Source organism: Podarcis filfolensis (genome assembly GCF_964270895.1).
Source record: "Podarcis filfolensis genome assembly, chromosome: Z".
Taxonomy (NCBI): domain Eukaryota; kingdom Metazoa; phylum Chordata; class Lepidosauria; order Squamata; family Lacertidae; genus Podarcis; species Podarcis filfolensis.
The window spans coordinates 41,666,117-41,690,949 of NC_139617.1; the positions used below are offsets into that span (position 1 = coordinate 41,666,117).

The 24,833-nt window shown below is 46.4% G+C and overlaps 1 protein-coding gene across 1 annotated transcript in view; it reads left to right on the top strand.

Moving 5' to 3' along the window:
• The window catches only part of LOC310754819 (uncharacterized protein), a 149,653-nt gene that overhangs the window by 27,783 nt on the left and 97,037 nt on the right, over window positions 1-24,833 (top strand). Inside the window, exons 2-6 of the mRNA XM_083597134.1 lie at window positions 8,834-8,981; window positions 10,540-10,698; window positions 13,132-13,327; window positions 14,984-15,139; window positions 16,949-16,990. Coding sequence (XP_083453260.1) covers window positions 8,834-8,981; window positions 10,540-10,698; window positions 13,132-13,327; window positions 14,984-15,139; window positions 16,949-16,990 — 701 coding nt within the window. The remainder of the gene's footprint in view (window positions 1-8,833; window positions 8,982-10,539; window positions 10,699-13,131; window positions 13,328-14,983; window positions 15,140-16,948; window positions 16,991-24,833) is intronic.

Sequence of the window (24,833 nt, forward strand, 5' to 3'; positions counted from 1 at the left end):
AGAGCCAGGCAGAGGCCCCGGCCAGGTAGATAATGTGACCCCCCCTTTTTTTACCCTGGAGATAACTGAAGTCTTATAAATAAGTAAGTAGACAAATAATTTCCCAAAAGTTACGCTGACAAATAATTTTATTTCATGGCTTAAACCGTATCTGCATATAAAGTCAAAATGGAAAATATAAATATACAATAGTGCTTTTTAAAAATACATAGGGAAAAGGATTATTTTAAGTATTTACATTTAAAAATGCTTTTTTAGCATTGTGAATATGCTGACAGAGGCCCCCTTTGGAATCGGAGGCCCTGGCCATGTCTCCCCCCCCCCCTCTGTCTGGGCCTGACCACACACAAGATGAAGGCACTTGGCATGCCTGGGGGAGCCCAAAGGTCTGCAGGAGTAGAAAAAGAATTTTCCTGATTTAAACTAGAATTGGAGAGCAATGATCTTGGGACAGGGTGAGCCAGAGGAACAGTAGGAGAGTAGAACTGGAGAAATCTGATCTTTTCTGCTGTCTTTCCAGTTAGATTCAATACTTGGAGCCATGGCCAATGCCAGGCTTAAGGGCACCCTGAACAAAATGCGCCCTTTCGTGGTCTCCTTCCTCCACTGGTGGGCCCTGGTGAGCTTTCTTGGCCAGAGAAAGTATAGCTGCCCCCAGTGTTTACAAGAGGGCAGCCATGTGATTTCTGTACGGTTCTAGGACAGGAATGGTCCTCTAGGTTTTGTTTTTTAACTCCAGGACCCAGCAGCCTTGACTTTAGCCCATGCTGATAGGGGATTATTGGCACTGGAATCCCACAAAGTCTGGAGGGCAACTGGATAGCCACCTCAGGAGGGCAGGAATAACCACAGCAGAGGGGGAACAAAATGCGCATGCAGACAAACCATGCATTCCACCCCCCATGTAAGACTGGCATCATGCAGTCCCCACTGGAGGATTTGTAGTGCTGCATCACAGTCCTGCATGATTTCAGGAGGGGAGCAAAAGAGAAGGACGGTTTCGAAAGGTGGTTTCAAACAACAACAAACATTTGAATAAAGTGGGGGGGACACACAGAGGATCTGTGAGGGGGCTGAAGGATATGTGAGGGAGTGGGGGGCTTGAAGGAGCAATGAGAGGAGCAGGGTTTGGGTAAGATGTAAAGGGAGAGGGGCTTGGCAGGTGTGGGTAGGCAGGGCTGGCAGGAACCATGAGTAGAGGCAGCAGCCCCTAGTTTAAAAAGGTAAAACAAAATCCAGGAACAATCAGAACATTATAGGCAAGCACTCATAACTCCTCTTCCCTGGGCTGTTGTTGGTGTCTGCAGTGAGGTAATTACCTGTTTTCTTTAATCTTAGGTTTAGAGTCTGACATTGAAACTGAAATGTAGAAATATTCAGCTCAGTCCCCCAAATGTAGAGAAAGTACAGTACTGGGAAAGATAAATCAGGAGAGAGAAAGAGAGATCTAGCTTACCACCCCAAAGCCATAAAACATTCTTCGGGCCCCTTCGTAAAAACCTGATCTGTCTGTAGCAGTTCCATTCTCTGATAACTTACCAACTCCATATGCTTTAGAGATCAGTTGTGTGGAGCTGGGAGGGGGGCAGGGGGAAAGTCTTGCCTCTGAAGCAACTGGCTATGAGCAACCTCCTCCCCATTTCCTTCCGTCTCATGTAAGACCAGCTGCCTTGTATTGACTTGCATGCTTTAGGGATGGTTAATGTCTAGCAAAAGGGAACAGACACACACACACATAACCTTGCCGCAGTTTGGGATAGATCATGATTCTTAACAGATTTTCCTGCAGGCTTTGGAACATTAGGCAATATAAACACTATAAAACTTTATATGCCTTCATTCACCCCCACCCCCCACCCCAGCTTTTCCTCCCCTCTGAGGGTCTGAAGCCTGGGAAATTCTGCTGAATGATTTTTAACTTTGCAGAGCTGGAGGCAGGAAAATAGGAACTGTTTGCTCCCTGCCAAAACTGGTCTAGGGTGGCTTTGAAAGGGAGGTTGTGACTAGTGGGGGGAGGCAGGGAATTGGACATGACTGGCAGGCCAAATGGTTAGCTTTCTGATCTCCCACTGGGCAATTTTGATGGGTAAGAAGGTCCACCAACCTGTCAATTACCTGATATCACAGTGGCACCAGGTGGCCTGATTTTGTCTGTGTGGTTTGAGATCAAACTGTGTGGAGCACTTAGCAAGCTTTGACAATCTGCTGGTGATCAGGGCTTGTGAAGCCTAGTGCCCTGCAGTCTGTAAATGCTGATGATCAGCTGATTGTCAGAGCTTGTGAATTCAGGTGCACATTGGGTTTTTTGGAAGTTTGGGTACAGCTCAACTACATACCTGAGAAGGGATTACATGCGGATAAAACAGATAGAGTAAGGGACCTCCAGATTCCCATACTGTCCCTGTAGCTTTGATCTCTTTACTGACCTCCTGGTCTCTTTTAAGTTTAGACTGATATGTATTAGGTTGTCACCTGTTTACAGCTTCCTCCTCACAGCCTTCCCTTCCTCCTTGAACCTCACTTTGGATCTATCCTCCGAGAACAAAGGAGCAGACATGGCAGCCTTCTCCAGATTAGTTAGGTAGCTTAGAACTAAAAGCCTTTTCTGTTCAAGTGACACACTACTGCTCTACCAACATCTCTCTCTCAGTGATTGCAACAGCTGAATGCTACTCTCTAACCAGATTCACAGGCTGTATGCTGTACTTTCTGCGTACCAAAGAGCTCTGATAGGGCTCAGTTCAATCATTTTGAACAGAGGTTTACAGGTGCCACCAATCAGCTGACTCTTTCCATGCTCCAAACATGATGTCACATATGATGTCAGACTTCGGTGGGTTTGGCTTCATAGAATCTAATCTTAGAGTTGGAATTTTAGAGATGATCCAACGGGCCATCTAGCCCCTCCCCTTGCAATGCTTAGCTGGAATGGCTTTGCAGTGGGACTAATTTGGATTTTTGGGATTCCATTATTGCACAGGGCTGCAGTGACCACCTTGACCAAAATCTTGGCTGCAGCACACACCACCTTTTTAACTTTGTTTAGCACCTTCCATTCAGTTATTCATTCTCTGCTGTGCTCCATCCAGATTGGCACATTGAGCACTGCTGTGGGCTCTTTTTCACGTTGTGTGTTCATACAGAGTTTCCCAAGGTTGGCTCTTCCTTTCCTGTAAGAGTTGTGCAGAAGGATTGAAGGGGCTACCTCCGACTATAGAGGTAGAGCATAGCCATCATGGTTTGTAGCTGTTGATAGCCCTCCATGAATTTGTCTAATCTTTTAAAGCCATCCAGATTGGTGGCAATCACTGCCTCATGTGGGGGCGACGTCCATAGTTTGACTCCATGAAGAAGTAAAATATAAAGATGTAGCAAAGCAGCATCTTTGGTGCACAGGAAAGAAGGTGTCAGCTGACATTTGTAGAATACCTCCTAAAAATATCAGCAGCAGGGGAAATCCTAATGCAGGTGGGGGGAACCTTTGGCCTTCCAGATACTGCTGCACTACAATTCCCACAATTCCTGGCCACTGATTGTCCTTCCTGGAGTTGATGGGAGTTGTAGTTCAGCAGCATCTGGAGGGTGAAAGAGGAGAGGGTACAAAAAGGAACTCTGTGAGGTCTGTGTCTGCTTAGTTGGCATGTGTAGGGATGGGTGTGTTTGTCAATTTCATCCCCCCCCCCCCCTGTTTCTCATCCCCTCCCCCAAGTTCCTGTTTAGTTCTCCACATTTCCACATCCATGTGCTTTTTTTCTTTTAAGTCCTTGTGAAAATTTGTCAGCATATTTTTCTTAATAGACATATTTGTGTTTAACATTTCTTGCCACACACACATTTTTTCAAAGCAGTGTTCCCTAACATAATGCATTTTTGTATGTTATTTTCACAAAAATTCTCATAACAGCATGCATGTCAGTTTATGTACACATTACTTGAGAATCTGCGTTTTTGTATGCATCACCCAGCTGGAGAAGTGTATTGCAAAATTTGGAGACGTGCAAATTTTGAAGGATGGCTATGCTTTGTTCTGCATATTGTTTCAGCCAGTGTGAATTAGGTGGGTTCTCCTTTAATTGGCAACTGAATTTAATTTCTTCCCTGTCCCAAGGCATGGGGTTCTGTTCAACCATTTCCCATCCAATTTATTTTGCTTTTACACCATAATATTTGCTCCTGGCAGCTGCATTTTGTATGGTGACAGAAAATGCACAGATGCCCTTTTCTAAACTCTGTTTTCAGTCAGCATCAAAACCAAAGCCAGTCTTCTGACTCCTTTGCTCCCAGGCTTGATTTAGTTTCAGCAACATTGGGAAGCCTCATGGCAGTGTGCAAGTGTCTCTTATTTAATGCTACTCAATTTCCACATTCACACCTCTGTGCATACTAGGAGCACGTTGTTTCATCCAGAGGATGATCCGGAGTAATTGCAGATGGGAAATATCTGTTAAGTCATCCAATTCTGTAACGTTGCCAAGCCCAGTAATGGATCATTTCCTTCACCAGATGCTCTGGTGTGCAGCCCAAGCAGCAATGCTTCCAATCATCCTGGAAGACTGCAGTGACATTTGCTTTTTTGTTCATCCCCTTCCTCCTCCCCCTCCTCCCTGCTCTCCGGCCAGTTGCTAATCTCCCTTTCCTGAGCAAGGTTCTGGAGCGAGTGGTTGCAGACCAAATCTAGGCACCTTTGGAAGAAACTCATTTTCTGGATCCATTGCAGACAGAGTTTCAGCCTGGTTTTGGCACAGAAACTGTTTTGGTTGCCCTGTATGATAACCTCTGTCGAGAGAGAGACAAGGGAAACATGTCCCTGTTAATTCTCCTTGATCTCTTAGCGGCTTTTAATACCACTGAACATGGTATCCTTCTGGAGCAACTCTCCAAGCTAGGGGTAGGTGGCACTGCAGGGTTCTGCAGGACTCAATCCTATCCCCCTATGTTGTTTAACATCTACATGAAACCACTGGGTGGGGTCATTCCAAGTTATGGAGTACGTTGTCACCAATATGCTGATGACACTCAGCTCTATTTCTCCTTTACATCTCCAGGTGAGGCAATGGAAGTGCTGGGCAGGTGTCTTGCCTCAGTAATGTACTGGATGAGAGCCAACAAACTGAAACTCAATCCAGATAAGACTGAGGCACTGTTAGTGGGTGGTTCCCTAGACCAGTTGGGTGGGAGATTGCCTGCTCTTGATAGGGTTACACTTCCTCTGAAGGAGAGGGTACGTAGCTTGGGGGGTACTCCTGGATCCTTTGCTGTTGCTTGAGGCTCAGGTAGCCTCAGTGGCCCAGAGTGCCTTCCATCAGCTTCGACTGGTGACCCAGCTATGCTCCTATCTGGACAGGGATAGCCTAACTACTGTTGTCTATGCTCTGGTAACCTCAAGGTTGGATTACTCCAATGCGTTAAACATAGGGCGTCCTCTGAAGATGGTTTGGAAACTTCAGCTAGTGCAGAATTCAGCTGCCAGGTTGCTCACTGGAGCAAGACGGTTTGAGCAAATTACACCATTCCCTGTCGGACTGCACTGGCTACCATTTAGTTTCCAGATCCAATTCAAAGTGCTGGGTTGGACCTATAAAGCCTCAAATGGCTCAGGATCACAATACCTCAAGGACCACCTCTTTCCATGAGATCATCTTCTGAGACCCTTCTTCATATGCCGCCTCCTGGAGAGGTCCAGAGGGTGAGAACACGAAAACAGGCCTTCTCTGCAGTGGCTCTCCATCTGTAGAATGCTCTCCCCCAGGGAAATTTGCCTGATGCCTTCATTATATACCTTTAGCCACCAGGCGAATATGTTCCTTTTTAACTAGGCCTTTGGTTGATTTGACTGACATCCTATGCCCTTTTAAAATGTGTTGGAGGCAGTGGCGTAGCGTGGGGGGTGCAGGGGGGGCGGGCCGCACCGGGCGCAACATCTGGGGTTAGGGCAAATCCATGGGTTAGGGGGCGCAAATCCACGGGTTAGGGGGCGCAAATCCACGGGTTAGGGGGCGCAAATTACTTGCCTTGCCCCGGGTGCTGACAACCGACGCTACGCCACTGGTTGGAGGGGGTTATTGGGTTGTTGCTGTTTTTATTGATTATGTATTTTGTGGTTTTATGTTGTGATTTTATTCTGTGAACCACCCTGAGACCTGCAGGTATAGGGTGGTATATAAATTCAATAAATAATAATAATGAATAATTCCTCTTTCCTGTGTTCCATTGCATATTCCCACCGTACATTGTAAGGCTTCCCTGGAGACAACATAGATCTGCCTCGACTGATTGCACTGGCAAATTTCTGTGTCATTTGTAAGTTTGGAAAGGTGGAGCGAGGGAGACTTGGCGATAGGAAAATAATCAAAACACCAGGACTGTGGATGTCTATTTGGGCTGGTTCCAGAAGGATCAAAAATTTGAAAGGAGCATGTTTCTCAGATGGAATTTCTACTTTGTGGAAATAATTTATGGTCTGAGGGCCACATTCCCTTCTGGGCAACGTGTCAGGGGGCAGGTTCTAGTGGCAGATAGAGCCAGAGTGGGTGGAGCAGTGAATGGCAATTTTACATTTGCACAGTAGGCTAGGGAGCTTGAACTGAAGAGAGGGGAACTTCTGGAAGTCAGATCCAATTTCAATAGAGCAAACCGCTGCTCAATGTAGCTTGATGGAGTGAGTGGCTGCAGCCTGGTGATGTACTAGCTGTAGGGAGATGCAAGATGCCAGCCAGTTTCTACCTGGCCATATAAAGTGGGTGAGAACCCTTTTTTCTGCCTGGAGACTGCATCCCATTCTGGACAAGCTTCCAAAGGACACATCCCAATGGTGGTTGGGGGCAGAGGCAAACATGGGCAGAGCATTTAGTCAAGCAAGAGGCACTATCAGAGTTCAAGCCTGCATCCCAGCTGGACAAAAACACTCAAGGAAAGGAAGGGGCAGAAGGGGGTGTGGTTTGGGGAGAGTCCTGAGGGCCGGGTAGAGAGACTTGGGGGCCAAATTTGCCCCCCAGGCCTGAGGTTGCTAATGCTGCTTCAACATTAGGGAGTAGGAAGTTTACTGCTCTGTTGCACTGGGTGCAAAGTGACCCTGGAAAACAGTTTTTCAAGGGATACTGATATTAAGACTAGGGTTTGTGGACTGGGTAGTATGTAGGAGAGTGGAATTCACTCCACTCAGAATAAAAACCACACTGGAGAAAATTGCTGGGGACACTATACTCTCCTCATCCTTGAGATGAGCATTATGAGCTGTAAAAACCACATATTTCTTAGCTGGGGAAATGATCTTCCTTGTCAACAACTGTAGCTATACTCATGGTGCTGTATAAAGACCCCTGTGGCTCTAAGTAGTAGAAGCCGTGTCTCTGTCATGGATATCTTAACTGTCCAAGCAACTACTGCTTGCCTTGAAGGCCAAAGGCAGAACAGTTACTCTACCCTATGTGCATTGGATTAGAGCCACTTTCTGCTCAATTGACTCATTATCCGACTGAACGGCAAAACCCTGCCTGCTGTGCACTGATGTGTACTGACAGCTCCCAATGTGCTCTGGGGTTGTTCATCTGTCCTGAAACAACTTCCTTGTCTCATCTTTGGTGGGAGTTCAGAGAAGCAGGATCTGGACACTTCCCAAGTGATGGCAGATGGTGCTGGAGGCAAGCAAGGGTGTAAGAGTCTGTCCCCAGACCACCTCCAACACTACCAACTGTGTGTTTGGCTCTGTACAATCCAGCACCTTCATGCTGACTTGGATGCAGCAGAGCAGTGTGTGTGTTCATTATCACCCCAGTCCTCTGGCTAGAAGGGGGTATTTCCATATCACTGGGAGCATGTGGTCCTTGGCAGAGTTTATGGGAAGGGCAAGCAAAGGTCCTACCCGCTACTGGCTTGTGGCTCCCGAGAAGGTTGCCCAGAAGGGAATGTGACAGAGAATTTGTCTATCATCATGGGGTGGTTGGTTTCACATGTGCTGCCTCACTTTCAGCCCAAGGAACCTTCAGAAAGAAGTTGCTGCCATGGTTTTGTCTTTTAATGAACTGAATGGAGTAGAAGATTATGAGTCATGGGGGTACGGAGAGTGTGTGTATGCATTCAGCAGTGCTGAGATTATTTTTTGGTTGCTATCTTGTTAATGGTATTGTTTTATAGATGATGGATGCTCTAGTACTTTGTGATTTCTATAATGTGACTTTTGCTCTAATTGCGGTGTTTAGCTTATTTTTTAGTTGTTTTGTTGGTGGTGTTTTATGGATTGTTTTTGTTGTTTTCTTACTTGTTCTATATTGTTTGTACTGTATTTTGTTCTATTATGTTATTGTTATTTACTGTTTGTAAGCCACATTTGAATGAAAAGTGGCATAGAAATATAATCAATAAAAAAATCAGAGGTCTGAACTGATGGTTTGCAGAACAGCTGACAACGACATCAGATTGCATTGAGGGCCACATGCAGTCTGGGGGCCTGCTTCAACTGGAGATGCCAGGAACTGAACCTGATGCCGTCATGCACTGACCTTTCCTCCCCACCACCACCTTTCATATTGAGAGATGGCTTAGCTGCCCTCTCCCCCCCCACACACATACACCCCCTTTAGAACAGGTGTGGTGAAGCTGGGACCCTCCAGGTGCTGCTGTACTACAACGCCCATCATCCTGGCTTGTGGGAGATGATGGGAGACGTAGTTCATCAACATCTAGAGGGTCTCAGGCTTTGCTCTTCTGCTCTAGATTGTTGATTCCTTCCTTCTGACTTGTTCTGGGGTGGGGTTTTTCTAGTCAGTCAAAGAATATGTTAATGAATATCTCTTCTCTTTTCTCTCTCCCTCCCACCATCTCTCATTCAATACAGTTGAAGTGAATTTGCTGGACATACTAGCCTCCCACAACACAGACTTTGGCAATTTTTCACATGGCTATGATGATGCTAACTGCAGCATCTTGGAGGTTGGACAGTATGCAACGCTGAGCATCCCTTCTGTAGAAGCCTTTGGGGAGAAGTGAGTGTCAGGTGCCCAACATCTTCACCTTTATCTCTACCTCCACATGAATATTGAAGTCACCCAGGTCTATGGTCCTGCGGTCCTCCAACAATACTCCAGAGACCACCTCAGGCAACTCAGTCAGGAATGATGTTGGGCAACAGGGTGGTCAGTAAACCAGCAGTATCTCCAGTCCATCTCTGTGGCCCAGCACCAGGTGCAGGCACTCAAAGTCTGTCCAAAGATGAGGAGGTTTTCTGGTCAATGAGATAATGCTTTTGTGGACAATAGCAGCACCTCCCCCTTGACTCCCCAATCTAGCCTGGTGCTGTACCACATACCCTGGTGGGCACAGCTGGGTAAGGCTAGGCCCACCCAATTCACTCAGCCAAGTCTCAGTAACACACACCAGATCAGCCTTCTCATCCACAATCAAATCATGGATGAGCATGTTTTTCTTATGAACCAATCTGGCATTCAGTAACAGCACCACCAAATCAGAGGGATCAGTGGATAGACCACCAGTATGTTGGTAGAGGAGTGAGAGGACTTGGATGAGGAACTGAGACCAAAGATTTAGGCCTCTGCCCCATATGGTAGTCAGCCCCTCCATTCTAATTGCCCACAATTACTGGAATTGAGGTACCATTTTCACATTCCCTGGTATATGCCCACCCAGGCATATTTGAACACCATCATCCATCACCACATACAACTGGGAGATTAGGGCCACAGGTAGTAAACTAAGACAAAATAGCATTCACATCCCAGCCCACCAAGAGGAAGATGGTCAAGTCCACAACTACTCTCCTCTCCCTGCCTCTCACTCAGGGGGAACCCCACCAAACTAAACTTCTATTTAACCAGGCTCTCGCCATGACTGAGGTTCACAGGCCTGTCTCCTACAGCAACTGGCCTACAATTCTGTATCTTGACTGACAGCAGTGGACACCCATGCCCTGTGGCTCCCCAACCTCTTTGGTGTCAACCCCTTTGCAGTGGACCCCACTGACCACGGCAGGGCCTATTGTTATAATAGTAAGGCAGGCCACGGGCCACACCCACTGCCCAGCTTTATTCAGCAATCAAGCAAAACCCCATACTATAATCACACCACTTTGTCTCTTACCTGCAGGCAGATGTCTCACAGGAGAATCAGACTGACACAGACAAAAACGGCTCACACACTCTTGCTGGCTGGCAGAACAGACCTGGCAGAGGCTAGGATTGTGCAAACCACCCTCTTTCTAGTTGGCCTTCTGTAGGCCTACTCCCCAAACTGATATGGAAATGTGGTGAGCAGGACTTGAAAAATAAGAAACCAAATTGACAGATTCACTCATCCTTATTTCTATACGACTCTACTGTTGTACATGGATATGGGCCACCCTACTTTGTCCTCACAACAACTCTGCAACAAAGTCTAGGTTAAGAGAGAGAGAGAAAGTTACTAGCCCGAGGTTACCCAGTAAGCTTCATGGCTGAGTAAGGGATTCAATCTTCCTAGTCAAGATACAAAGCTCTAGCCACTATTCGACACTGCTATTCTGTTATTCATGCTCTGCTTCTCTCTTAGCTTTGCAGATGAGCTGAGTCTGTTGCTGATGCTCAGGTACTCTTTGAAGGAGAACACCAGTCTCTTGACTATCATCGGTCTTCGCAGCAACATCCTCTTTCAGATCAGGATTACCCCTCACACCTTGGTATTTGTTGCCAGAAGGGGGCACCATTATGAGTGAGCTCAGTGTTATATTTTTCTTCAATATTGCACCACATTGTTGCACAGACAGAAAGCCAAACCTATCTGTGCTAAACTTCGATCAGGGAGCAGAATCAGTGGGACAGTTCTCCTCCAGACAAACCTCTGGGCTATTAAAATTTTGCCTAGTGCTCTTTAACCCAAATCTAATTCTAACCCCCCTCTTCCGTCACCCATCAGACTTTATGTCAGCACAACTTAATAGGTTTGATAGACAATATAAGGTGAAAGAGTCAGGACAACCCAGATGCGTTGGCAGGGAATCATCCTATAAAGTAGATAAGCAGAATGGCTAGCTTAAAAGCAATTACACTAAATGTGAGGGGGGTTGGGAAACCCTATCAAAAGGAAATGCATCACCTCATATGTAAACACCATGACATTGCCTTCCTACAAGAAATACACAATCCACCCAAAGGAACCAAACACCTAAGCAAGTAGTATCAAATAGTATGGAAAACAGCCTTACTAGAAAAACTAACCAATAAACTGAAACTGACACGGTGACAATAGAAGAGGATGCCTTCACCCCAGTATGGTTCCCCTTTATCACATACACAGCCCAACAAGACAACTACAAGAATCTTCCAACAGCATGCGAATCAATCTGGCTAACCTGATTGAAAAATACACACATGCACACACCCTACTCACACACAAAAACAAATCTCACTACCGCCAAACAAAGACAAACAACCACACCCTAAGCCACTCCCAACATCTCTCACCACCGGGGAAATACAACAAGTGAATAGTAAGAGAACCCACACAAGTGACACTGACACAAAACCCCACACATACACTAAGTAGAAGAATGGAAACCTCACTGTCCCCCATCCTCCTCTTCCCCTTCTTTTCTTCCCAACCTAATACTGCATGCAAAACTGTCAAGCAACAAATGAAACTGATCTGTAGAAAACACAACTTGAAAAAGAGACCATTCCTTTTTTAAAAAAACTAAGACAACAACAACAACAACAACAACAACAACAACAACAACAACAATAGCAGCTCTGTTTTTCCCCTGGACCAGGCCCTGCTTCTTACCCTCCTTGTGTGCTTTTGCCTGGCTGGAATGTGCCCTTGACCTCTAACAATGCCTCTTGCTTGCTTGGATGGATGGAGGGAGGTAGGTTGGAGAGATATGTGTATGAGAAGCATGCTGCATGTCTATTTGGAAACCTCTGACTTTATGTGGTTGCAATATATCCTAGTGTACAGGGGTGAGAGTCATGTCCATTGCTCCACCCACTTTTGCCTCTGGCCCTACTCACCACTGTCCCCCTGGCCCTTGGAAGATTGTTCACAAGGGAATGCATTCCATGAACTGAACAAGGTTCCCCAGCCCCTTCCTGGACCATTGGTAGAGATATCTGGAGATGTCAGTGAAAGTGGAGATATATTGGATTGCCAGCATCAATAGAGTTGGGGTGTCAGAGGTCAAGATTGGAAGGGAATGTATCATGCGTGAACCTGAGGCTTGCACAGTCATGTTCTTGTAATGCACAATCAGAGTTAAGGAACCTCAGACCCAGAGGCAAGAACTTCCTATCTGACCTCAGGAGTCTGCTCCTCACCTGCCCTGCTTTGTAATCTCTATGAGTGTTCTTGCCTGTCCAGAATTTATCAATGAATTCTGTTGGTGCCCCTTGGTTGCCTTGATGGAGGACAGAGAGGGTGTGTGTGAGGGCATGCTGAAACTTGCCTACTCTATGAAGGTAAACATTTACAATTGCTGCTCTGCTGACTTTTGCCTCTGGCCCCACCCACCACTGGCAGATGGCTCCTAGTAAGTTGCCCAGAAGGGAATGTGGCCCCTGGTTCCTCAACCCTGTGCTTAGAGCTGGGGTAGCTGGCATGGTGCCCACCAGGTAATCTTGGATTACAACTCCTATCAGCTCCAGCCAGCACTGCTAATAGTCAGGGATGGTGGCAGCTGAACAGCAACATCTGTGGGGCACCATGTTGGCCACTAGTGGTTTAGCGTTAATGCCCAGATATAGTCACAATATGCAATGCTAAAAATGCATTGCCCAGTCTCAGAAACTCACAACTTACACTTGCATGGGAGAATTAAAAGGTCATCCCCCAGTGCTGAAATTACATCAGAGTGGGTGCTGGGCATGGCCTCCCAGGGGTGAGTTTTCTACAGTGGTAGGGCCATAGCTCTCTGGCATGCAGAAGGTCCCAATCTCTAGTATATCTTAGTAGTGTGACTTGGTATAAGGCATCCCTGTGTTCAGAGGCAGCTGGGTTTTGAAGGTAAGAGTGTTGAGGGCTGGCTCTAGCGTTAGGCAGAATGAGGCATGTTCCATCCATTGCCATCTGTCACACCTCTACCAGCATACTTCCCTGTTGCTGTGTGTTGCCTAACTCATGTATTGCTCTTTCTGGCCCTGTCACTTGCAGGTTCCCAGTTTCCTCCCTGTCAGATGGACACTGGCACAGAGTGGCCCTTAGCATCTCCTTGAACAGGTTGGCTCTATATGTGGACTGCTGCCTGCTGGAGAGCGTTGCCTGGTCTGGTTACTTTGGCATGGGGGTGGCCACGGAGGGCCTGGTGGTTATTGGAGGTCTCATCGAGCCCTTTGAGGTCCCTTTTGAGGTGAGGAACAGCATGGGTTTGCAGCTGCATTATTCTTTTCAGGACACTGCCTACTACAATGCATGAAAATCACAAGGAATAAGGCAGCTTTCTCTGTTCCCAAATAGAAAAGCTGTCTATCACAATGCACAAGGAAACTGTTCAGCAGCCACAGTTCCCATAATCAGAGCCATAGCTAGATGATCTTGCGCCCCTGGCAGAACCATCCAGACTGCACCCCCTAACCCCATCTGCACCCCTAGTGGAGGCCCACCTCACCACCTCCTAGCTACAGCCCTGCCCATAATGAGTTCTTCCTAACACATACTGTCCATTTTTATCCAGATACTGGTAAGAATGTATATCAGCTTTAAGGGCATAAGAAGAGCCCTGCTGGAATGGGCGCTTGTCTAGTCCAGCCTCCTGTTCTCAAAGTGGCCAACCAGATGCCCTAATGGGAGGCTTGCAAGCGGGACCTGAGTCCGTTCGACTTCCGAAACGTTCGACTTCCAAAGCGCAACTTCTGATTGGCTGCAGGAAGCTCCTGCATCCAATCGGAAGCTGTGGAAGCCCTGTCGGATGTTCAGTTTCCGAAGGAACATTCAAAAACCAGAACACTTAAGTTCCAGTTTTTGATCGTCCAGGAGCCGGAACATTCAACTCCTAAGGCATTTGGGAGCCAAGGTACGACTGTATTTATATACACCTCTATTATATCCCCTGGCAGCGCGTTCTGGGTGGGGTGCCGTTGTGGCTGCCCCCACCAGCGCTGGGCGCCATGCCCCCGCAGGCAGCATGCCATGCCCTTGCAGGTGGCGCGCTATGCCCCTGGGACATGCGCCACGCCCCTGGGATGTGCGCCAGCCCCACCCCCAGGGGCCGGAGCATGAAGCTCCACCCCTGCTCTTAATTTAACATCTCTGAAATGTTGCAACCAGTGCTTTTCTTCTAGAAAAAAGGTGCCGGAACTCACCACGAAGTTGTTACAGTCAGTGCCACACTTTTAACCAGTGCTTTTCTTCTAGGAAAACAGGGTGCTGGTGCTGTGTACCCTTGAGTGTAGTGGTGGAACTTCATGCACCAGCACCGGGGGGGGGGGGTGGAGAGCAGGCAGGGGCGGGGCTGGCGCGCATCCCAGGGAGGGGGTGCATCGCCCAAAGGGGTGGGGCACATGTCCTCGGGGCGGGGGGCGCCGCCCACAGGGGCGTGGCTGCCTGCGGGGACGGGTCACCCTGCGGGGGGGGGGAGCTGCGATGGAAACTCACCGGGATCACGCTGCTGGGGGCGGTGTGCTCCCCCCACCCCCCTCTTCCTCCGCCAGTGCTTGAGTGTTCCCACATAAAAAGCACTGGTTGTGATCTTTCCTCATAGGAAAGTTGCTCCAACCTCTTGATCGTTTTGGTTGTCTTTTTTGAATCTTTCCCCACTTTACAGTACTTTTCTTGAAATGAGTTTCCTCACACCCACCTTTCAGAAACCTAGAAGGGTGAACAATAGGCAATGACTTAAGTTTGTGTGTCTTGGAACTTTACTCCCCTACAATCTTGTTACTTTTTTATTATTCACTGTTTTATAACCCAAAACATGAGTACGTAATACAGTAATAAAACTTGCATTCCATAAACTTTTGGTGCTCATTATATTTTAACCCTTCCCAAACTCTCCCTTTCTTTCCAGGGTGCGCTGGGACAGCTGAGCTTCTGGATGGGAGATGCTGGAGTTGCAGAGCGATCCTGTCAAGCCTCTTACAGCACCTGTGGCAGCCTCCTGGACAAAGGAGCTCACCATGACAGATCCCACTTCTGGGAGAAGTTTCCCCAAGCTTGGACTCAGGTGGAACTTTGTAAAGGGTTGGAAAAGAAAGGTTGAAGTGGGAAGGTAGAAAGAGCAAAGCAAATGATGATTTGATTACTGCTTAAGAGCTCCCACCAAGTATAGTTGCAATTTAGCACCAAGTTGAAAAGTTTTATGTAACCGGAAGTTGCGTCAGAGGCCTGCTGTCACTTCTAAGGCCATGTGGGGCCTTGGGGGTCACACCCGAGGCCTCGCAAGACCTCCGATGCAACTTCTGGTTTTCTGCTGGAAGTCATGTCAGAGGCTTCGTGGAGTCCCAGACGTCAGGCCTCCCACACAACTTCTGGTAGAAACTGCAATTTGTATTGGAGCCGTGCAGTGTGGGCGCTGAGCCTCCCCACACATACAAAATTTGGGGGCCCAGGCACCCAGGGCAGCCTAGAGTTGGTGCCAATGTTATGCTCTGTCATGTCCCATTAGATCCAAAGGCCATTCTGGGTGGGTGGAGTCAGTCCATGCCCTGAGCTTGTTAAATCACCCAGGCCACCATATGGTGCAGCTGCACACAAGCCCAAAAGCTTCTGATTTTGAGTTCTGGTAGTTTTAAAACCACCTTATATTTATTTATAGCATTTCTACCCACTTCTCAGCTGAAAAGGTAGCCGGGATGGCTAACATACAATCAAAATTTGACAGCCTCTACCTGCAGCCTAACAGGACGCGGGCGGCGCTGTGGGTTAAACCACAGAGCCTAGGGCTTGCTGATCAGAAGGTCGGCGGTTCGAATCCCCGCGACAGGGTGAGCTCCTGTTGCTCGGTCCCTGCTCCTGCCAACCTAGCAGTTTGAAAGCACGTCAAAGTTCAAGTAGATAAATAGGTACCACTCTGGCGGGAAGGTAAATGGCGTTTCCGTGTGCTGCTCTGGTTCACCAGAAGCGGCTTAGTCATGCTGGCCACATGACCCGGAAGCTGTACGCCGGCTCCCTCAGCCAATAAAGCGAGATGAGCGCCACAACCCCAGAGTCATCCACGACTGGACCTAATGGTCAGGGGTCCCTTTACCTTTACCTTACCTGCAGCCTTACCAGTTCAGAGGCAAGAGGTTCCGGATGGTGATGGGCCTCCAGCAAAACTAGTGAAATGAGCTCAGCTTCCATATCTCTCCCTCTGAGGCAGTCTGATGGAACGGCTGCCCCCAAATGATTGCTGAAGGCTGAGGAGGCCTGATGGAGCTGGCCTGTTATGGTGGAACCAATGACCCTTATGCTTGAGCCTCAGGTGAGGAAGAAAAAGAAATGGTGCCAACCAATGTTCACTGCTATAGGAGGAGAGTTAAACTGATTGTGGCAGCAGCAAAAAAAGTAAGGTGGGAATGTCGTCGTCCCCCCAAAAAACCCTAGCATTCACAAAACCTCTGATTTAATGCCAAAAAACGCCCTTTAACCAAAAAAGAGAGTTGTGTTGGAATGAGTTTAGAAAGGTGCTGTGGCTCAGTGTCAGAGCATCCGCTTGGCATGCAGAAGATCTCAGGTTCAGTTCCTAGCGTCTCCAGGGAGGACTGGGAAACCCTGGAGTGTTACTGTCAGTCAGTGTAGACAGTACTGAGCTAGATAGAGCAATGGTCTGATACAGAAGAAGGCAGCTACTTATGCTCCTGATGCAGGGATAATCCATGAATCACAATGCAACAGTAAGCAATGCTTTGCATGCAGTTGACTGTAACCATGCCAAAACCATATATATTTCTGCTTAGTGATGCTCGAGTCATCAGCGGGTGACTGCGAAACATTTACCAGCTATGAAAATATTGACTTCCTTCTCATCTGGCTTCTGCTCTGTTTGCATTAGGTGCCAAATGTAACCAATGAGGTTCACCAATCCTACACAAAGGTACAACTTTTTCTAAACCGCACAGTGCCCAGACTCTACTCTTTGGTTTGCCTTATTAAAACAGGAGACCCAGAGACTGCAGCATTTCTTATCTGATAATGGATGAGGTCATTCTGGATGCTCTGGATAATAAGAATAAAAATAGCAACTTCAGAGAAGCGAGCACAGTTGTGGATGTTGTGAAGTGTGCTAGTGTGTGTATGTTTTGTGAACAGCTGGATTTTGCAAGTGCATAATTTATGTGGCTATCTGTGGATTAAGTAAATTTGATAATTTCCATATATTTGCTTCTTTGCCCATTTCCCTTCCTTCCCCTAAAATACTAAAATCCTTAGACCCTTCAGCCCCTGAGATTATACTTCTGCATTCATCGATGAGGACTAGAAACTTTAACAACATGGAATCAAGATTTGAAGGATGTTCAGCTGTGTGAAGTAATTGCAGAACACTTGCTGTTTGGGCTACAACTGTCCACCCCACAAATCCCATTTAACTTTTCTCCTTCCTTTCCTTTTTTGTTGATTTTTTAAAAAAATACTGAAGCCGTTTCTTTTTAAAAAAAAAAGTAAGGGGAAATGTGTCCTTGTTCATTCTCCCTAACCTCTTCAGTGTCTTTCAATACCATCAGCCATGGAATCCTTCTGGAACGACTGTTTTGGCACAGAAACTGCTTTGGTCACACTATGATCACCTCTGTCAGGAGGCCTCTGGAAACATCCCACAAAGACAGACTTTTTCTATCTCTCCCCTACTTGTTAGCTTCCCAAAATAAAGTGGATTCAGTCTTTCCCGAAGTGATTTATATTGACCACCCTGGAATTGATGGGAATGTGCAGTGAACAAAGATCCAGGGGCAAAAAGTGTGAGGGAAAGGGCCTGGGTGGGGAGAGAGGTATAGTTCAAAAAAGTTTAATTAGTGATCCTCAGTAATGAAGGACCTGGGTCATGTACAGAGTGGTATGGCATCATTATTTTAATTTGCTTCACTCCCTAATCTTTTACATTTTATGATTCTGAGTAACTGATAATGCCTTACACCAAGTCACATCAGTGGTCCATCCAGCACTATATTGTCTATACCAATGGTTCCCAATTGGTGGTCCACAGACCCCAGCTTACACAGAGGGTCCATGGCTTGGCTTTTGAAAAACAGAGGGTCCACACTTCTTATCTATTTGGTAGCCACTGACCTATGATCAACAGTGGTTGTCCAAGGTTTCAGGCAGGGGACTACCCCAGCCCTTGTAAGAAAAACAATGGGGCCTAATTTGATTAGTAGAATGTCTGGCATCTGGTGGGCGGGGCTTGTGTGCTGTGCTGTGCTCTGGAATCGGCCCCTCCCTTCGAGTGTTCAGTTAGAGAGACCAACTGTCACTCTTGCTTCATTCTTGCTCATGTTGCTGTTTTAGTTTCTCTCACAGAGTATGTTATTGTGTTACAGTTTTCTTTATTATTAAAGCTTTGTTTGACATATACATGAGCCGCTTACTTTGCTGAATGAAAGGAACCTCTGCTGAAGGATGCAGGAATATCGTAAACTGTGTGAGTGAGGGAATATTGCCAGTCTGGCTGGAAAATTGATTGATTTTGTTGTTGTTTAGTCGTTTAGTCGTGTCCGACTCTTCGTTACCCCCTGGACCAGAGCATGCCAGGCACTCCTGTCTTCCACTGCCTCTTGCAGTTTGGTCAAACTCATGCTGGTAGCTTCAAGAACACTTTCCAACCATCTCGTCCTCTGTCGTCCCCTTCTTGTGCCCTCCATCTTTCCCAGCATCAGGGTCTTTTCCAGGGAGTCTTCTCTTCTCATGAGGTGGCCAAAGTATTGGAGCCTCAGCTTCACGATCTGTCCTTCCAGTGAGCACTCGGGGCTGATTTCCTTCATAATGGAGAGGTTTGATCTTCTTGCAGTCCCTGGGACTCTCAAGAGTCTCCTCCAGCACAGATTTTTTTTACTCACCCCACCCCTCCACAACAGCCCTACCTCGAGATGCTGGGGACTGAACCTGGGATCTTCTGCATGCAAAGCAGTTGCCCTGCCACTGAGTTTTGGCTCTTCTGTGTTCGAACCCCTTCTGCAAAATACAGGGAGCTTGGGGGCACCCTGAAAATATCCCAGTCTAATTTTGGACTCCCCTCTTCTTTTCCTTAAGCTGTTGTTTGTTTCCGTTGCCTACTAATATTGGCTGCTGCCACCACTTCTGCCTCTGAGAGTTGATTTATGTTTCAGTTACATTTCTGCCATAGTAAGAGTGCTTGTGAGTTTCATGGGCCTGGAGAGAAATGTAATGAGACTCTGGAACTGGGACAAGTCACTCCCCACACCCTCCCTCCCTCCCAAGCTCCTAATCAGAAACAGAAAACTCCTGGGATGTTTTAGAGGTTCAGTTGGACTTGTAAAAATAGGGGGGAAGAATCCACTGCTTTGGAGTTATGGGTTAAGAAATAATGAGAAGCAGCTGAGGTACTCCCCTCCACATTAACTTTTGCCTGCAGCTTCTCCTCCTTTTGCACCTAGAGAGGTAGATAGAGAACGGCTCCATGGTTGCTGTTTTTTGTGGTTACATTGCACAGTTGTACCTTCGAAGTCAAACAGAATCAGTTCCGGAAGTCTGTTCGACTTCTAAAACATTCAGAAACCAAAGCACAGCTTCTGATTGGCTGCAGGAAGCTCAAAAATAGCTCAGAAAATTCATATTTTTTGTGGGTGGTTGGGGGGTTTTTTTGGGGGGGGGAGAACTTGCAGGAAAAGACCAACAACTTTGGGGGAAAAGAAAAAAGCTCAACAACTTTTCACTTTTTAAAATATGTCAGCCTCGATGCAGATATGGTCCTGATTCAATTCAGGGGCTGGCCCTAGTGGTCAGAGACAGCAATGCTTCTGATAAGCAGTTGCTGGAAACCACGGGAGGGGAGGAAGGTCCTGTATCCAGGTTCTGCTTGCAGGCTTCCCACAGGCATCTGGTTGGCTACTTTAAGAACAGGATGCTGGGCAAGATAGACCACTTGCCTGTTCCAGCAGGGCCCTTCTTATGTTCTTCTGAGAGAGGGCTGACTAAGGGCAGTCAGAAGTTGCTGGGGCAGAGCCAGCGTGGTGTAGTGGTTAAGAGCGGTGGACTCATAATCTGGTGAACCGGGTTCACTTCCCCGCTCCTCCACATGCAGCTGCTGGGTGACCTTGGGCTAGTCACACTTCTCTGAAGTCTCTCAGCCCCACTCACCTCACAGAGTGTTTGTTGTGGGGGAGGAAGGGAAAGGAGAATGTTAGCCGCTTTGAGACTCCCTAGGGTAGTGATAAAGCAGGATATCAAATCTAAACTCTTCTTCTTCTTCTTAATGAACCGGTCTCCATTGCCAGACACTGACAACTTTTCACTAGTTTATTGCAGAGCAAAGGGCACCTTAGGACCCTGGGAGTTTTTGGCTGGTGGTGATTGATAGAGGGGGAGGTATATCTTTTCTCCCTGCATCATCTCTGGTCACCGATATGAAGAACAGATGCCATTTGAGCTATAAATCATGTAATGTTTCAAGCTGTTTGAATAGTCACCAAGGGGTGGTTGAGATACACAAGATGTACATTTTTTTCTTTTACGGGTTCCCTTCTGAACATCCCCAGTGAAGAATGGTCACTGTGAACTCAAAATGAACCAGTCTGCTTATTTCCAGTCTCTGGGTTGTATCCAGCCGTCCTACTCAGAGTAGACTCATTGAAATTGATGGATGTTACTTACTTTGATACAACCTTGTACTTCTTAACCCTGTGTTCACTCATGTCCATTCTGTTCTATTTCTGTATTAATCTGTGCATTTAAATTTGCATTCAAATACAGCACATGTTTCAGTATGTAAACTTCTTTTCTTTTGAGGGGGGAAATGGTTAAACCTGTTTCCTCTTAAAATATGCATACGTTTTCAAAACACTGTTAAATTTTATTTATTTTTTGACCCATGAACCTGAACATTTTGCTGCTACCTGAACCTGCAGTCTAACTCCACCTACCTGGGAGTAAGTTCCATTGAATTCAATAGGACTTACTTCTGAGTAGCCATGGCTATGATAGTATTTGAGTTCTGAGCTGTGCATTATTACAAGAGGCGCAGATTTGGTCTGTTTTTGTTGGGATCTTCAAGTGTTCCTGGTGGAGAGATAAGATTCAGTTCATATTTAAAGGCTAAACTACCCAGTTCCCACTTTCTGAAACAGTATGTTAACTAAAAGGCAGCCATCCTTCAAAATTTGCACTTCTCCAAATTCTACAATGCCAGGTAAGGTGGGACAAAAAATGTGGGACAAAAAATGCATGGACTAAAGGAAAGCATGCACAAAAAATACAATTGTTAATGAAACTGACAATGCTGTATATTAGGGGAAATTGCTTTATAAAGATGTGCATCTTAGGCAAAACTGCAAACAGAAGTTAGAAGAAAATCACACTAAAACACACAAAATGTGAAAGAGAAACCAAAACTGACAGAGTTGTTCATCCCTAACCAGAAGGGGTGCCAACTTGGGCCCCAAGTTATGGGTGCCCAGTGGCACCTGCGATGTAATGTGATGTCACAATTTCACGACGTCATGTTGCATCAACCTGCCCAGCGGTGCTTCTGAGGCCTGGCAGTTCACACCCAAGACCTCGCAAGACCTCTGACGTTGCCTCTGCAGTTGTGTAAGGCCTCCTACACAACTTTTGGTACAAAAACTGGAAGTCACACAAGAGCCCACACAGTAGGTGCTGAGCACCTACCAAAAACATGTGGGTGCCTGGGCCCCCTATAGTTGGCGCCTATGCTAACCAGGCTGGGCCAATGCAGGCAAAACTGGAAATATGGTTACTGGATGAAGTGTGAGCAGCAGGGTCACAAGCTCTTTCTACCCAATATTCCCCCACAAATACTCATTTCCCCACCCACACTTCTTTTCTTTATTGTTGTCTTGAGAGACTTAGATGACACATCACTCAGAGCGTTAGACAATAAGTTTATTGTCTCCCTTTATTTTTTTTTGGGGGGGGGGGAATAAAAGACCAGAACAAGTGGGTTATGTTATGGCATTAAATCTCATACAAGTATGGCTTAGATATTTGAGAAAGGAGGTCCAACTCATATTACTGTAGTTGGAAATTTAAGAGCAGCCAGAAATGTTGCTTGCCATTAAACAGTGTTCTGCTCAAATTCCTACTGGAAAGGAGAATGGTTTTAGCAAGGTGCTGCATGTTGCAAAGATAGCAAAATGTATACAATTTGGGATATTGAGAGACGGTGTGGGGGTGGCATAGGGAGAGCAAAATGATTTAAATATTTATTTATTTAAAACATTTATATATTTAAAATTGGAGAACACGTTTATGGTTGGGTTTTCAGATGTGATGAATTGTATTATAAGTTGCATGTTTGGTCACGTATGTTGTTATCGCTAAATAAAAAAGTTTAAGAAAAGGAACAGAACAGAGGCAGAAGACTCCCCCCTGATTATCATGAAGTTAAGCACCACCTGGTGTCTGAACTGCAGAACGCCATGATCCACACATCTCTCTATTTTGCTCAAAGAAACAAATCAGGGCATTTATTTGATTCCATGTATGAGTTGCTTCCCTTAGAATATCTCAACCTGATTTTAGGTAAGAACATCAACATTTTCTTTTTTTAAAAAAAATCCACATGTAAAAACAATGAAAACATTTTATAAATAAAAGTCAGTCCGTACAGTGGTACCTCAGGTTACAAACGCTTTGGGTTACAGACTCCGCTAACTTGGAAGTAGTATCTCGGGTTGCGAACTTTGCCCCAGGATGAGAACGGAAATCTCATGGGGGTGTCACAGCATCAGCGGGAGGCCCCATTAGTGAAAGTGCGCCTCAGGTTAAGAACAGTTTCGGGTTAAGAACGGACCTCCAGAACGAATTAAGTTCATAACCCAAGGTACCACTGTACTACCAATAATTTTAAATAGTTCAAGTATTCCAGGTGTGGGGAACCTTTGAACCTTCAGATGTTGCTGAACTGCAACGGTCCCAGTAAGCAAAACTGCTGACCAGGGGTATTGAGAGTTGTAGTTCAGCAATATCTGGGGGGCCTGAAGGTTCCCCACACCTGAGGTATTCAGACAAACCTCAAAGAGAACAGTGCCATTTATTTTGCCACATTCACACCATACATTTAAAGCACTATGATGCCACTTTAAAATGCCATGGCTTCCCCCAAAGAATTCTGGGAGCTGTAGTTTAAGTGTTCTGAGAGTTGTTAGGAGACCCCTATTCCCCTGAGGCAACCCCCCCCTGCAAACTCTAAACTCTGTTCGTGGGAACTCACACCACCCTAAATCTGGCACTGCACCATTTATCCTATCCAGATTGTTGTGGAGCCTCCAGCAAGCCCTAGACTATGCTGAAATGCCTGTGGCTGGGGACGGAGTGGGCATTTGTCCCTAGTCCACCCTGTGGCAACATGTGGCCTTCCACCACACATGCCAACTCCCCACTCAGCTTCCTCAAGATAGCCACCAATTTGGATCGCTTTAAAAGAGGATTAGACAGATTCATAGAGGATAACGCCTGTTGATGGATACTAAGCTATGGTTTTCCCAGTAGAGATGTATGGAAGTGAGAGCTGGACCATAAAGAAGGCTGATCGCCGAAGAATTGATGCTTTTGAATTATGGTGCTGGAGGAGACTTTTGAGAGTCCCATGGACTGCAAGAAGATCAAACCTATCCATTCTTAAAGAAATCAGCCCTGAGTGCTCACTGGAAGGACAGGTCGTGAAGCTGAGGCTCCAATACTTTGGCCACCTCATGAGAAGAGAAGACTCCCTGGGAAAGACCCTGATGTTGGGAAAGATGGAGGACACAAGGAGAAGGGGACGACAGAGGACGAGATGGTTGGATAGTGTTCTCGAAGCTACCAGCATGAGTTTGACTAAACTGCGGGAGGCAGTGGAAGACAGAAGTGCCTGGCGTGTTCTGGTCCAGGAGGTAACGAAGAGTCGGACATGACTAAACGACTAAACAACAACAACAACTGCAATGACTGTTTTCTCAGGATTCAGGCTCTAATGAGCAAACTTACATAGAGTTAGGAGTCAGGAAAATACAGTGGTACCTCAGGTTACATACGCTTCAGGTTACATACGCTTCAGGTTACAGACTCCGCTAACCCAGAAACAGTACCTTGGGTTAAGAACTTTGCTTCAGGATGAGAACAGAAATCGTGCTCTGATGGCGCAGCGGGAGGCCCCATTAGCTAAAGTGCTGCTTCGGGTTAAGAACAGTTTCAGGTTAAGAACTGGCCTCCGGAACAAATTAAGTACTTAGCCCGAGGTACCACTGTATTGAGAAATCTGTTTGCCAATGATGCTGTCTCACTATATGGCTGTGGAGTCTGTTCTTACACTTGTCTTCATCAACAGCAACAGCAACAAAAATGTTTCACAAGTTGCCTATCAAGACATTGAGAACTGGCACAGATTTTACCCCTAGGTTCTTGTTTAGTTTGGTTAGTGTATGGAATGTGTGAGTTGCTTTCCACAGCAGAGAGTCTCAAAATAAAGTACCAGGTTAAAATACTATGCCACAGCAGAAAATACACAAGCATATCAAAAGTATAACTGGGCCCAGTGAAGTTTCTGGTTGGGGGAAAGTTCCAAGGACCAAATTCAGATGCCTCGAGGGACACATTTGACCCCTGGTCTGGAGATTCCCCATATTTTTTCTATTTTAAAAATTGTATTTTATTATGCTATTTGGAGTTTATGTTTAAATAGATTCTGAGCTATAGCTGCTTCTGCTTTCCATCTCCAGAGCATTATATTTGTACCTTCCCCCAGTACCGCCTTGCAGCTCTTAAAC